General features: G+C 34.0%; 1 protein-coding gene across 1 annotated transcript in view; it reads left to right on the top strand.

The window, feature by feature from the left end:
* LOC115443354 (lateral signaling target protein 2 homolog) overlaps nt 1-15,957 on the top strand; it is a 46,830-nt gene that overhangs the window by 24,489 nt on the left and 6,384 nt on the right. The window contains exons 3-8 of the mRNA XM_030168721.2: nt 11,660-11,797; nt 12,197-12,387; nt 12,717-12,864; nt 13,835-13,940; nt 14,721-14,876; nt 15,747-15,852. Of these exons, the coding sequence (XP_030024581.2) occupies nt 11,660-11,797; nt 12,197-12,387; nt 12,717-12,864; nt 13,835-13,940; nt 14,721-14,876; nt 15,747-15,852 (845 nt within the window). The remainder of the gene's footprint in view (nt 1-11,659; nt 11,798-12,196; nt 12,388-12,716; nt 12,865-13,834; nt 13,941-14,720; nt 14,877-15,746; nt 15,853-15,957) is intronic.

The raw sequence follows: 15,957 nt of genomic DNA on the forward strand, positions 1-15,957 counted from the left end.
CTATCAAAATATAGCTATTTTCTTGCTAGACAGATTCGTGAATCGAATATGTGTAATTAGTCTTGGTGTTATATAAAACAAAGGAAAAAAGTTCTTCGTTGTCGCACAATGAAGCTTAGAAAACCAGATTTGTTTACTGTGTACTACAAAGGTTTTGCTAAAGCATTAAAATTGATAACTATTTTTCTATAAAAGGACAGTGAAACGAAACGCTTACGTATTATGTATGTGCTCGATGTAATCTTTTTATGTTCAGTTGACGATAGTGATTTTTTAAATAATGATAATGTTGCGATGTATTGATGTATGATTATAATTTAAAGGAGGTTATCATGTCATTTCATTTCGGGGTTAAAAACATTTGATTTTACACGATAATTGTTGTAGATTTAAATGAAATTACAATAGGCCTAGTTTAGGAGGCCACCTAGTTCCAGTATCAGTAATTTACCCGTATCTTTAAAATAAATACTTGTTATATTAATTGTAAATTTCGTGTCGTTTCCTTATCATATTAAAATCAATAGTATCACTTCATACCTAATTATAAACGAAAACATTACAGAAATGTATTTTCTATATCGTAAAAGTTTCCAACATAATTATTGAGTGCATATATTTCAGCTGTAGATAGTAATATTAAAAAGGTGATTAATTATTTCACAAATATTAAATAGTGATATCGGGATTCAATGAAGGAGACAATCTTGCGTTTAACGTGTGCTTTCTGCTTTTTAATGAGTATCCCCACGTTATTATTCCTGTATATGGTTCCTAACAAAGGATAATACTATTAGTCATATTTGGTAAAAATATTGTGTCAAGCCTTACAAAAAGTAATACAAAAATGCTGCACACAGAGTTTGCACTAGCCTTATCAATAGGATATTGTGACGCAGTGAGCGAAGTTATCAGTGAATGATTTACATATCTACAATCAACATTCTTTGCCGATATCCTTCGTAGACTGAGTCCAAACCATGTAATTTGGATTACAGAGTTGTAATGTCATTGTTTGTCGACACATTGCTTATTAGAAGATATTGACTATCATATGTTTTTTGTTTATATTATTGCCGTATTTATGCTATTCTTTAAAATATGTACAGTTACCCACATAAGTAACTGACCAAGTTCTAAACCAAATCGCTTATGGGTACGGTTTTGGGGCTCTTACTAACTATTTTTTAAATAAATAAAAGGAATTTATTTTACTTCTACACAAAGAAAAATAGTTTTAATTAAACTTTGTCTGTATAGGCGATTAAAATATTTTAAATTTTTTTAGCTACTTTTGTGGCCGATTGTACAAGTGTATTTATTCTTATAGTATAATGTACTTAAATAATAATGTTCCATCCAATGGCCATCATACAACCTACGATATCATACTTGTGAAGTTTTAAATTTTGTTTTAGAAGCCATCGCCGGAAGCTAAAACTTAAATTACATTTTGAATCGCATCAGCAAAAATATTTCTAGGTATTAATGACAATTATACTTCTGATAAACAGTTGCTAAATGGAAGTCCGCAATATGCTGACTTCAATAAGGATTTCTACGAACACTCCTATTTCTTTCTCTCTTAAAAAAGACTTGAACAAATTGACGATCACGTGAATACATCGACATGTTATGTTTAAAGTAATGGTACATCTTGGAATTCTCTTACATGTATAGCATATACAATTATTCTTAGAAATAAATACGATACAAGATAGATAGAAATATAACGAAATGTTAAAATGACATCAACATGAATGTCGTGTATTCACAACTTCTTTTATTCTAAGATAACGAAGAACTGAATTAGTAAATGAATTGGTTTGCTTTACTTAGTAATAATATAATATAAATAGCTTTTGCCCGCGGTTCCGCCCGCGTTATAAAGTTTTTCGGGCTAAAGTTTTCCGTTATAAAAATCACGCTATATATTTACCCGGGAGCCTATGTTCTTCCCAGGGTCTCAAACTGTCTCCATACCAAATTTCATCTAAATACGTTGGGTAGTTTTTGAGTTTAACACGTTCAGGCAGACAGATGTAGCGGGGGACTTTGTTTTATAATATATTTTTGTAGAACTTTTTAAGAGGAACAATCCCGTCATACATCATTGTTGCATAACTTTAACCGTTTACGTAGCGCACGCAACGGAAGCTCTCAAAACTAATAAATTTTCTCCGTTTTTGAAACATGTTTCATTACTGTTCCGCTCCTGTTGGTCATAGCGTGATGATATATAGCCTATAGCACTTCAGGAACAAAGGGCTATCCAACGAAAAAGATTCTTTCTGTTCGAATCGATAGTTCCTGAAATTAGCCATTACTGCTCCGCTACTATTGGTCAAAGCGTGATGATATATAGCCTATAGCACTCCACGAACAAACGGCCATCCAACACAAAAATAATTTTTCAGTTTGTGCCGGTAGTTCCTGAGATTAGCGCGTTCAAATAAACAAACAAACAAACAAATTCTTCAGCTTTATATAATAGTATAGATAATAACAGCCCTGTATTATAAACTTGCCCACTGCTGAGCACGGGCCTCCTCTCCTACTGAGAGGGATTAGGCCTTGTCCACCACGCTGGCCTAGTGCGGATTGGTAGACTTTACACACCTTCGAAATTTCTATAGAGAACTTCTCAGATGTGCAGGTTTCCTCACGATGTTTTCCTTCACCGTTAAAGCGAACGATAAATTCACAAAGAATACACACATGATTTTTTAGAAAAGTCAGAGGTGTGTGCCCTTGGGATTTGAAACTGCGGACATTCGTCTCGGCAGTCCGTTCCACGCTCAACTAGGCTATCGCCGCATTTTTAGTATAGCTCTACTTAGTATTAGCGTGTAATTTGCCTGTGGTTTCCTAATTAGACGATGTAAAATGATAATAAAAAGATAATTTTCAATGACATGTGGACTTACAGTGTATTCGGTTTGTTTTATGCAGACTTTTTGTTACATGTTTATTTAATATTTTTGTAGACAACAAGCGCAGTTGATCATTTTAGGAATGTGGGTGGAATAGTCTAGACTGTTGATGTTATTTGTGTACATATACCGTCATCGTCATATTTTTTTATTGTTTCGATAAATCTACATTCAAATAATCGATGGCATACACGCTTACTAAGACCGTGGCATTGTAGGAATGGCTTCAAAATATATCAGTTTAGATGAACATTATTGTTTGCGTTAGAGTTTAGATGCAGTGTGCCAAATTGTGCAAAAAGTTTTGTCGCACACTGATCACGTCGCCTCGAATACTCTCAGTGGTGGTAATGGTATTCATTTCATGGTTCAATTCTAGCGATTTCAGGCAGTGTGTGCCAGCTAGTGACCACATAGATGTTTTGCGATTGTCGTGTTTGTTGTAATTGAATAACGACAATTGACTTTGACAACAGGACTTCGAGGTTTCGCGTGTTGTCCGAGTTACAAGCCGCTATTCAACTATAGTTGTTTTGCATAATAATTTAGCACTATTTACTCATATTAAACTAGTTAATAATATTCGGAAATGTCTGTGTTGCTTGGCCGTCTAGTATTATTATCAAATGTTTATTATTAACCTATATTAATTATTATTCAATCAGTATAATACTACGTTTGATTGCTTAATAACGTAGACGCTAAATTCTCAGGTGGCGCGAATTAATTTGCACATTTCGAGGTTGACAATTAAGAAGGCCATTAGGTCGCGTAAGCGGAGAAGAAAAAAACATACCATTAACAATGGAAATTTCCTTTTGTCTTTGTAATTTAATGCTCTTTTAGCGGTTCTTAACGGTAAGAACTTAATTTTTGCGGTATAAATGCAGTTAGTGTGATTACGTTAACGTAATTTCTGTTGGTATAGTAAATGCGGTGTCGTTTGTGGCTATTGTTTTTAATTACGTTGAAAATTACTTTTTTTCGTAGTAATAAGAAGGAAACGTGCAAGTAATTGTCAACGGACGGTAACACCCACATAGCCAGAGAAATTTCTGCAGCGTTCTCGACCTTTTAGGAGGAGAAATGTATAGCGGAAGTATGGATAAGGGAGATCTCTGATTATAAACACTGGTGGAGGGCAGACAGTGACAAAACTATGTCCTTAACAAAATACACACCGATTAAATCCTTGTTATACGATGATATACGTTATCTGAGCTTCAATACTAGTGAGATACTAATTGTGATGAATTATTCCTGCATACTTATCTTTTATAACAATTTTATATCATCGATTGGGTCGCAACTAGGTGCTACAGGTTGTTGTAGTATATCTTTACATAATCCTACTGATGATACAAATTGCTATATAATATCTGATTTCTTATGTTTACGCGAATGTTAGATTAAAATTAAACTATTTTTCGGAACGTAGGGAGGAAAGTTAAATATTAAAACCGCGAATAAATCCAAAAAAAAAATAACTTTCATGGTATAATATCTTTGTACAATCCAATGGGAATCCTATATGTTTTATTTCAAAACTTGTCCACATCCGTCGACCGACTTTCAGCAATACGTTTTGCCTACAGACTTTTCTAAATACTAGTTGCACCGCTTTCGATTGTGGTCGACATAAACAGTTGGATATTATTGTCTTTGCTATCGTGACTGGTAGAAAGTTTATTTTAATATCACTTTTACTTTCAACTATTTATACGATTGATCCTCTAGAAATACTAGCACTGTCAGAGGTTAATCTTCAATCTGGGAGCAATAGGTAATTTTTTTTTTTATTTGGTAATTTGATTTATTATTATGTATTTTCCATTTGTTTCCTACTGACTAATAAGTCAAGCGAGTTTGTCCGCTCTCCATAAATATAAATAGCGTTACCCAAAACTTTTAACTTCATCCTGATGGCATTACATTGCTCTCGTCGCAGACATTGCATCCCAATATCCAGTAAATTCCTGGTCGTTTTGAGACTCGACATCTAATGTATCGGGGTGACGACCGATTCGCTGGGTGCAATGTTTTTTTTTTAATTGTATGTTTTAAAGTCCTTTCCTATCTTTTACTGTCTGGCGGGTGACCTTATCTCATCCAGATGTTTATAAGAAACTTGAACTAGGAAGCAAGTTTCTAGCAACGGATCGATGGCGCCTTTGATATTACAGATATTTATGAGCGTTGATAATTATTTACCATCAGGTAATACTTGTTCTTTTGCCACTATTTCAATATAAAAAAGCTGTAATATACTCAGGCATATCAGTAAACAAACTAAAAGGCGACGAACAAAATCAGTTTTAAATAAAAGCGCGCTTATAGTAGTAGGTACGTCTTGGTAACCATCTCGCTTTTGTCGTGGTGTGCAATTTATTTCACACAGGAAATCGGCCAATTTAGTTCGCGACTCCTTGGAGCGTATAAGTTTGCTGTTTTATTCTCAGTTTATATTATCATAAAAAACATGGTTGACGTCTGATGATTACACTTGTTACACTTGCTTAATAAACCTTACAAGAAAATCTTGAGTAATTATTATCGGTAGGCCTACCGATAATCTAATTAATGACACACCTATCAATGATCAATTATTTATTAAGTTTAACCCGATCGATTGATCAAGATTTGAATGGTTTCGGGAGCTTCTCTTTTTAAAATTGTTTACTTGTATGAAAATTTGCGCACTGACAAATTATATCTAGAAACATATAATTAAAAATGATTTATTTCAGGAATAATTTTAATGCCGTTTTATAAAATTATATCCTTAGATGGCGCTATAATCTCTATAGTTGTGAATAGTATTGAATATTATACTAAGCCACCAATCAAATTAAATTGTTACTGACACTACTACTTTTTAAATTCAGATGCAAATGAAAATAATTGGGTTTACATTAATTAAAGGCTAGCATAATTATCGATGCATATATTATTTATAGATAATATGCCTAAACGTATCAATCAGGCCCCAGCCTACTTACTAAACAATGTTGACGCGCATCCACTTGACCAATTTATTGTTTGTAAATTATATTTGAAAATAGGTCACGCGACACGCATGTGTGGTGATCAATACAAGGGAGTGGGTCTAGGGAGTGTCATGTGACCAAATTAGGTTTAATAATCTACAAAAGGACAGGCGGTGATATCTTCCTAGAAGGGTTCACGCATGCGGCGACATGCGTATGTATAACAATTATTATCATACTTTTTAGGAGACCGTCTCAGAATGACGAGCGCAGTTTATTGTCATGCACTGCCTAATAATGCAATTTTGTCACCCGCATTGCTCTGGAGGGAAGTGGACAATTAATATTTCCAACTCCTCCCTATCTTTCTATTTGATTAATTTCGTTGCGGGATAATGACATATTAGTTTTCCCTGAGACTCGCCGAGCTTCACTGCTCGGTGTCATAAAATGCGTGCCACTGCTGATCCTGGCTTACAGGAGTTGTAGTGGTGGGTGTGAGGGCGGGAAAGTCTCTAATAATGCAATTTCCGGTAGTATTTCTACTATTTATAGTCGTTCAAGACTATCATATTATGTTTATGTCGTCAGTTGAATTTTTGTTTAGATGCCTTGTCCTTAGTCCTTTGCCAGAGAAAGGTGTTCTTTTTTGTTAATCACAGAAAATGTATTGTTACATGAGGTGTTTGCGTCACAAGTTTATTTCATGGAACCGTGTACGGTTTAGTCGAGTGTGATTTATTTTTGTTTCATTTCCAAGGTTTCGTGCCCTTCAAGGTTTACGGTCTTTGGAAAAAGGTGTAACAGAAAATGTAAGCGTTTATTCAAATAAGAAACGTTAGCAAAGATTAGATACTAAAAAATCTTTCAGTCACTTTGGTTTATATTTACATTGTTACATAGGTAGTACATGTTTATACTTTATATCATACATTCATCAAGTCTATATCACATGTTTAAATTGATTTAATGAACAGCTTTTGTACGTCAACAAGTGATAAATATAAATCAGTGAATTTCAAAACACAAACAGCACGTCAGTCATTTTCTATGTTGCTCTCTGTTTCTTTTTAAATAAGTAACTTGCACATTGCTTTGCTTGTAGTATACCTTTAAACTTTAAAAGATTATTTAATCTATAATAACCTTTAAACTCCTTTGTCGTGTGATAATCGGATTTCTGGGCAGACGAAGTCACGGACAACAATTAGTACGTAAATTTATATGAGCGTGTATGGAAATCAGATATTTCACGTTCGTTAAGCGGTTCGTGCCAGCGTCGCGTGCGATCTGGGTAAAAATATTGTGTGAATAAATTATAAATCACTATTCAATAGTTTCTTGAACTGTGGAAAGTTTCAGTAGAGTATAGAAATACTGAAGCATTTTTATCTTGAGCACTGACTTAATAGGCCTGTGAGAGGGATATCATCCATTATTTTCCTCTTCTTGTATATTTTATCAATAGACGAATTCAAAATTTGTGTGTATTACGTCTTTATTCCATCCTTTTGCTGCAATTAAGGGAAATTAATTATTTATTTCGGCCTATACAGCTCATACGTTTATACTTTGTTTGGCTGCATCTATTTTGACTCCAATATGAATAGCTGGAGTTTAATTTACGAACCATGACCTTGTCCTTGACATTCAAGCTTACGGTTATATCAGATTATACCAAAACTAATTTTCTTTGAACCAAATATGTGAATTCATCAATTTGCGTGATTAATGATCGTTTGTTTTTTTTTTTTTTTTCTATTTATTACAGAGCTAAATCATAACCTGATTATGTCGCTCTGGTAGATAAATGTTACCAATATTTAACAATTTAGCTAAAATGACAAACAATGATTACTTAATTATACTAATTAGACTGATATGAGGTGAAACATAAGGTGTACAGTTTTACTAACAACTTTGCATCTTCCGAATGAGGATCAGCTAAAACAATATTACAATCAGAGGACTCTTTTAGTATGTATTTGCACATGTCTCTGCGAAAGGCTGCATTTCGAGCGCATTCCATCAAAATATGCAATAAATCCTCGGGTACATTGCATTGTGTACAGTTTGGTGAATCGACCTTTTTCATCAAAAATAAAAATCTTCTTGATGGGATATGACCAGTACGAAGCCTCATGATTATTACTGCTGCCTTTCTCGATAGGTGCAGATTATTAATCCATGGAATTTTAAATGGATGTGGCTGTATCGTTTTATACCAAATGCCTTTTTCTCTAGAACGAGCATTAAAATACTCTTTCCATAAATCGGGACAATGGTTTTTTATCAAACATATATAATTTGAGTAATACGGTAATATGTAAATGAAGTTCTTAATACTTCATTTAATTTTATTATTCTTAATTATAGCTATGGTTTTTTTAATAGACAATATTGACAAATGACATTTCAATTAAAGTCGTATAAATAAAGATTTAAAGATATTTATGAATGTGAAGTAATAGTTTTAAGTGTTGTTTCTCTTTCAGGTAAGATTAGTTTTATTTATTAGTATGGTATTAAAATCTATACATGTAAAGTATGAAAATTATTATAATAAAAATATCTCTTTCAGAGCAACAACATATTACTTTTATTTCAAAAGAATACAAATACAAAATATTGAAATAACATATTATATTGGACTCCATCCGTAATAGCTTGTTTAGCCAGGTTGTCTACTAAACTCATTATATTCTATACCGCAGTGTGATGGAATCCATTGTAATGATCGATTGTTGTTGTCGATTTATGAATCGATTAATGAGATCGTATTATCAATCTGAACCTATACTTTTATTTATAAAAGAGGTCAGGCAAATGATGTTTTTAAGTGCACTTAATTTAAACAATAGCCGGAAGCAAAACATGTGACGTAAAATTGGCTGATAATATTTAGTAATCTTATCGCCAATAAATTGCTATAATGAGATATGACATAATACATGTCCAAATTATTTATTTCATAATTAATATTTATATTCAATCATGATAATATATATCACTATTATTAATTTTCTCTGCAGTCGAGAAAAAAGCAGACGTCATTTAGTAATGGGTTTAGTTTTCGGAACGATACTAGCTTTTATTGTTCTTTTGGTGCCAGTGAACTGTGAATATTTTCTTTACTGATAAAGTAGTGCTGTACCACGTTTTTGATACGTATCAAATTTTATTCACAGGCGTACAGGGTCATTAACCTCTGAACAATTTGCATATTCATTTGTGAATTAAAAATAAAATCCTTTGTGTTAACTTACCCAATACAAAAATGAAACCCTATACAGTTATGCGTTCACTTAAAAATACTGAAATTAACACCAATGAATAAAAACACACTTTCTTAATTAAAATTTATTGTACAGACACGTAGTACATTAATAATGTTAATTATAATTAATTACATAAGCAGAACACGGCTACGCGTGTGTTTGTTTGTTGATATGTGCTATCTTTGCATAATTGCATGTATAATGTACTTACTTATGTAAGATTGGCCTTCCTTCAACGACACCGGTGATTCATTGGCAGTAACTAGGAAGTGTCCATGCCAAATATTGGTGTAGCACAATTATTTTAGCGCTATTTGTAATTTTTGTATATCTGAATAATCGTGGAAAGGTGAAAAAAAATTGGTTGTACCAGTGTTCTATATTTAAATTTTAAATTACAAGTTATAATTTTTGATAATACTAGCATTAACAGTACCTGCACTTTAGAAAAAGTACTGTAGAGTATATTATACAATTCAATATATAAGTATCGAATAAATTCAATTTAAATTGAATTACACCCATTTAGCTTGCAGCGGACGTGCTGCACCAAGCTTGAACCACGCATAGACAATTGATAAACATTGCTGATATTCTTGTATAGCTATGTAAGTAAGTAGCTATACTAACGTACAAAATAGAGGTCCCACCACGCGGTAGTGTACTCAAGTTGTTTGCCAGCTATATTTAAAAAATGTAGATTTTGTTTTCCATAAAGTTTAGTTTAATGGCGATTCCTAGATTTAATTATCTACAAGTTCGGTTTTTTTTTGTATCAAGTCCGGAGGTCTTTATTGTGTATTAAATTTATACGCCCAATATTATTCTAACATGACATTAAAATATATTATGATTGGGTTCAATGGCTGATGCATGAATTAATGTATTATAAAAATGGCATTATCAAATATAATGTTGTCTGCGTAGGAGTCTAAGGAGTTGTTTATTATCTCGTCCTAATCTAGGCATTAATATATTTTTACATTTAAACTTGATAATTTACAGAAACTACGTCATTTGTATAAAACAAATTGAGAGAAAACTTTGCAGTGATTGTGACTTTTCAGCATTAACACATTTTGTTGTTGTTTACTAAGTTTATTACACATTCACTTCACCGCAGAGATCGTTCAATAACATAATATTTGACAAAACAAAATAATAGTACCTAGAACTAATGACTTATTGAACTGAATGACGAAGAATTTTCGGAGAAATATTGTTGCTATGACATAATTAACAAAAGAAAAACAGTATTGTAAATAAATTTCATTTTTAAATAGTGCCTATACTCGCCTATCAATACGAAATACAATAAATAACTTGAAATGTGGGTAGATAGATATTTCTGTACATTATAGTTATTTCGTTCCTGGGTTAGAATTTAAATGTTACCGCTTCTGTATAGGACCAATACTAGAGCACACTTTACTCATTTCCTTTTCAATCGTGTTCATTAAAACCGCTTTAGATGCCCACGCGGACAATACTTTGATAATGCCAATTGTCAATGAACTCGATTCGAATTTTTAATAATTTTAAACAAATCTAAGGCCTACACGTTGGTAAATCTACATTACGATCGCTGTTAATATTAACCAGGTTTTTTTATGTAACTGGGCAAGAAATAATCCTGAAATGTGGCCCATGACTACATTTTTTGATGTTACCTTCTTCGCTGTTGACATTTAAACAGGTGGTTAAGAGTTTAAAACTAAACTTCTATTGAAATAATTGATTACCAATATTCTCTGGTTATTGGTATGTTTAAAAGTGTATTATAAAGGCCAGTTTCACAAGTTATCGTATGGAACAGCTAATGTAGATAGTACGCATACCTGTTATTTGGGATCATAGACTACTGTGACTTTTTATATTTGGTCGGGTTATACACTTATGTGACGAGTAGCTTTTACACAGAAGCTGTTAAATAGGCATCTAAAATATAATGTTTGGGATAACATACATACAGGGAAAACATTTTATATTGTTCGCGTTATATTATATTAATATTATGTATAATTACAATGGCACACTTGGTATCGCATCAAAATAACATTTCCTTGTTGTGTATTATTTAGCTTTCTGAAATGCTCTCCATACAAATTTTTAAATTTCTAAGAAACAACACAACGATGTTGTTGCCAACAAAATGCTATAAACCCATTTATCCTCAAATAATACATTTTTTATACAGAATTATCTACCGACATTCGTTTGTTTTGTGGTTGTCAAGTTAAAATATTAGAATTATATTAGGGACAGATATGTGGCCATAATATGGAAGAGATAGAAGAAATATATTTCTTATAATGTTCTTAGGTACATTATCCACTAAAATTTTGTGCGAAACTGTTGCAAATTGTTTATGTTATTACATTGCATATTAAACGTGTTTAGTAAGCATAGCGTTTGGGTAAAAGAGAACAAAAAGTAATTTGCTTTCTTGTATTGGTTTTAGGACCGAGTTTTGAACATCACAAGTCAGATAATGGACCAAGTGCTGGGCGACGAGAGAGTGGCGCGCGGCTTCCGCGTTAAGTTTCCTGAAGACGTGCTCCAGGACAATTTGGCCGGACAACTTTGGTTTGGTGCCGAGGTATGTAGCGGAACTATCTTTATAAGTTTAGTAAAACGATTAATTTGACAAAAAAATCCTTACGTACGCGCGATTTTCAGGTGCATGACCGCTTCTAATATACGTCGTACTCACGTCATTTTTATTTATTGACGTCTTATTATTATTAGACTCATTTATGTTTATTTCTGGAGATGGGACAATGACTTTAAAGTATGTCGCTTGTAGCATGTTTTTTGTTTTGTTTATAACACTATTTATTTTTTTGTGATGCTATTAACATCAAAAATATCTTAACTTCATCATCTATGTATATTTAAATTGCCTTTATTGATTGATATATCTGGAAATAATTAATCAGTTTTCTTTTTTAAATATTATGTTCTATATCAGTCACATAACATCACGTTTAAATTGTAGTGCCTCGCCGCCGGATCATCGATAATGAACCGCGAGGAGGAGTCGGCGGCCATGCGCCCGCTGGCCAAAGCGCTCACCCGCAGCCTGGAGACGGTGCGGTCGCTACTGCGCGAGCAGTGCCTCAGGCCGCGCGGACTAGCGCTGTCGCAGCACGACGACATGCTGCACGAGAGCCTTAGGATATTTGACAGGTCAGTGGATATTTGGTATGGTTAGGTTGGGATGGGTTAGACCGCGCGGGAAATGAGGCAATCGAGCCACGTGATGATATATTATTAGTTTGTGTATACTAAAAAATAACGGAAGCATATATGCGGTGATCCGTTGTTTTAGGAGAATAGGAAAGGTCAGGGGATTGTTAAGTGGATTACAATAATATTTTGGGTCGTTGGTCATAAAATTAATGGATTGTGGCTGACAGTTTTAATCACCACTGTTTGTTAATAGAATAGTTTTTAACTAATAGTCACTATATTTATGAAAACTTCAATTAAAATGTACTTATCTTCGATTGTTCCAGATTGTTCGCCGAATTCGAGCTGTGCTACGTGAGCGCAATGGTGAACGTGAAGACGCCGCACGAGTTCGAAGCGCAGCAGCTCATCTGCGTGCTGTTCTCCGAGAGCCTCAGGAGAGCGCTCAAGCAGAACCTGCTCACGCAAGAACAGGTATTTACAATTTCCTTACTGTTTTACTATATACTGTGGCTTGTTGAATAGCTTCTTAAGAAAAAAAGGATTGCGACTTATTCGACCAGTCGCGTTCCGGAATGAGGCATTTCTGTATTTAAATATAAATTGATATACTAATGTTAATTGTATCTCTGTTGGTGGTTCTAAAGAAATAAATAAACATAAGATAAGGCTCAGTGACGCCTTGTGGCTCATTATATTTAGAGTACATTGTACATAGTACTTAACATCAGGTCTAGTCAGACCAGATGAAGACAATGAAACACAATATATCTTTTTTTAATTTATTTATTTATTTAATATAATAAGGTACACCAACAGCATACATATCCTTAAATCTAAAATAAAAAAGAATTGCGTGTTGACAATTGGCTGATATGCATGCCACTTACAGGTATACACAACGTTCACAAAGTAAATATAATGTGACTAACAAACAAATAATAAATACAATAATTTAATTACAACTGAGTGACGAGACCGGCATGACACTGACATAAACAGTAACAATGCCATACAGGACAAACTTACACTGGCATTGAACCAATTAGATACACCCATTCGTAACAATTATGTCGACTTCATAACATTCCGCACAGAAAGAGTTACAAAAATATAATTTGTCTATTTCAAATTAGACTTCATATTTCAATTGTCTATGTATGGAAACCAGGTTGTACTCTATTGTTAATGTTTTTTTTATTTTACCATACGGGACTAATAACAAAGTATTGCATGGCACTACACTACGCTCGTCACCTTGAGATAAGATGTTAAGTCTTGTAATGCGCAGTAATTATACTGGCTACAATATACATACGTATTATATACAGTGTACTTGGTTAATACATTACATACATACAATATACTTACTTGGCGACTTGTAAAGTTAAGATTTAAATAATATTAATGATCCAAATATAATACTCATTTTGCATCATTTCAGGTGGATTCATACGATCCAGCGTTGATGTTCGCGGTACCTCGACTGGCCATCGTCAGCGGTCTACTTATATACTCGAATGGACCGCTCAGTATAGACAAAGTGCCAGGTATAATTATAATAATATAAACTTAATCAAGAGAATACTGACTCGCTCAGTCCTCGCGGATTTAAGTGCAGGCGCTCAATTCACCGCGCTTATCTTAAGTAGAGGAAATCCTTAAAATACATAATTAAATTATATAGTATTCGATTTTCCGATAGAAATTAATTCATATATTATTCTTTCCACTGTTCGTTTTCCGGTTGCCTTAAGATGACCTTATGCCGTAAATACACCGAGCACTTGTAATGTTTCAGCAGACTGAAGGCTAGACTTTGTTGTAGTTTTATTTAATTTATTACTGGCCTAGTGCCTTTGTTTTATATATAAAAGTACTTACCTATAAGTATAAAGTTTTGACATTAACTCCAAATATTGATATTAATTGACAATGCTAACTTGATATTAGTTGCAATTCCACCTGTACAAAAACCTTTACAATTATAAAAGCCCAATAGTGTACTTATTTAGACATGGTTCATCTATGTGCTAAATTCCATCTAAATTCGTTCTGAGATTTCTTGTTAAATGTTTGCAAACAACTTCATATATTTACTCATTCATGATACATACAATATTATGAAAGTGTATCTAGTATGTAAGCGGGTAAGTTATTGAATTCCAAAGTGATTAGTCAATAGGCCCCGCCCACAACCCAATACGTTATTAAAGCATACAGAAAAATCAGCAAAAAAACTTCGTTCTTAGCTAATAACTTTTAATAATACTAAAGTAATTTTATGAATACTAAAGCCGATTAACATGCGGGCTGTGCCGTTGTTGCAGAGGAGATGTCGGACATGTTCCGTCCGTTCCGCATGCTGCTGCACAAGATCCGGTCGCTGCTGTGGACGCTGGACCGGCGCGAGCTGGCGGCGCTGGAGCGGCTGCTGTGCACCAACGAGGACGTGTCCGCGCACGCCGCGCTCGACCTGCCGCCAGGTAACACTGGTTTTTTTATTATTATTATTTATTTATTTTTCTTTTTAGCGGATTTAACGATTAAAGCATCGGAATGTTTGCCGGCTAACATGACAGCTACATGACATTACAGTGTGTCACGGCAATATAACTTTGTTTACTACATAATAAGGTTATTTTTCCGTGATACGCGTAATGTCATGTAGCTGTCATGTTTGCCGGCAAACATTCCGATGCTATATGGGTTAATGACAAAACGAGATTGCCGTTCGCCTGATGGTAGGCGATACGGCCGCCTATAAACAGTAGAAACACCATCCAACACCTTAAATTACAAAGAATTGTTCGGTATTCCACTGCACTCGCCATCCTGAGACATTAGATTTTAAGTCTCATTATGTCCAGTAGACCTACCACCAGTAAATGTTGTTAAACTAAATCCAAGTGACAAAACAAACTAAAAACCGTGTATCACGTAATTTTAAGTAGATGGTGGTAGATACTTGTTTGAAAAGGATAAAACACAGACTGACGACTCAAACCTCAATTGTAGATTATTAGGCGTAATTACTTTATCCAGTTGTAAGTAATATTCGGAGCCAGCTAAATAAAAGAACAACGTGCTAAAACAGGTATTATATTGTGACAAAAAACAAATACAAAACTGAACTGGCATCCCGGTAATGCGCAACAAAATGACGACAAACAAACAAAGTGTACGTGCGCATCCGTCAGTGTATGTCTCGCAACTATCTTGACGTCACGCGCCGCCACCCGGCAAGATAATAAGGAGCGCGGGAGCACGTCGCCGCACATTACTACCCGCATTTCGATTAAAATGTCTCTTCCCCCACATAAGTTATTTAATTTATGTATGTTAATGTTTTACAGCATCAGAAATGGACGACTCTACGTGCCCCTACCCGGATATAGGAGAGTATGTTTCGAGATTTTGTGCAGACCTTGCGCCCTGCCCAGATCTATCCAAACAACGAAGGTAATTTTATATAAATTTACTAAAAAATATACAGAAAGAAAATTCGGCTTCAAATTATAAGTTTGAATTTAAACTTCAGAGATAAACAATTCGTTTTTGTCAACA

This window comes from Manduca sexta, chromosome 18, assembly GCF_014839805.1.
Source record: "Manduca sexta isolate Smith_Timp_Sample1 chromosome 18, JHU_Msex_v1.0, whole genome shotgun sequence".
In the NCBI taxonomy this organism is placed as follows: Eukaryota; Metazoa; Arthropoda; class Insecta; order Lepidoptera; family Sphingidae; genus Manduca; species Manduca sexta.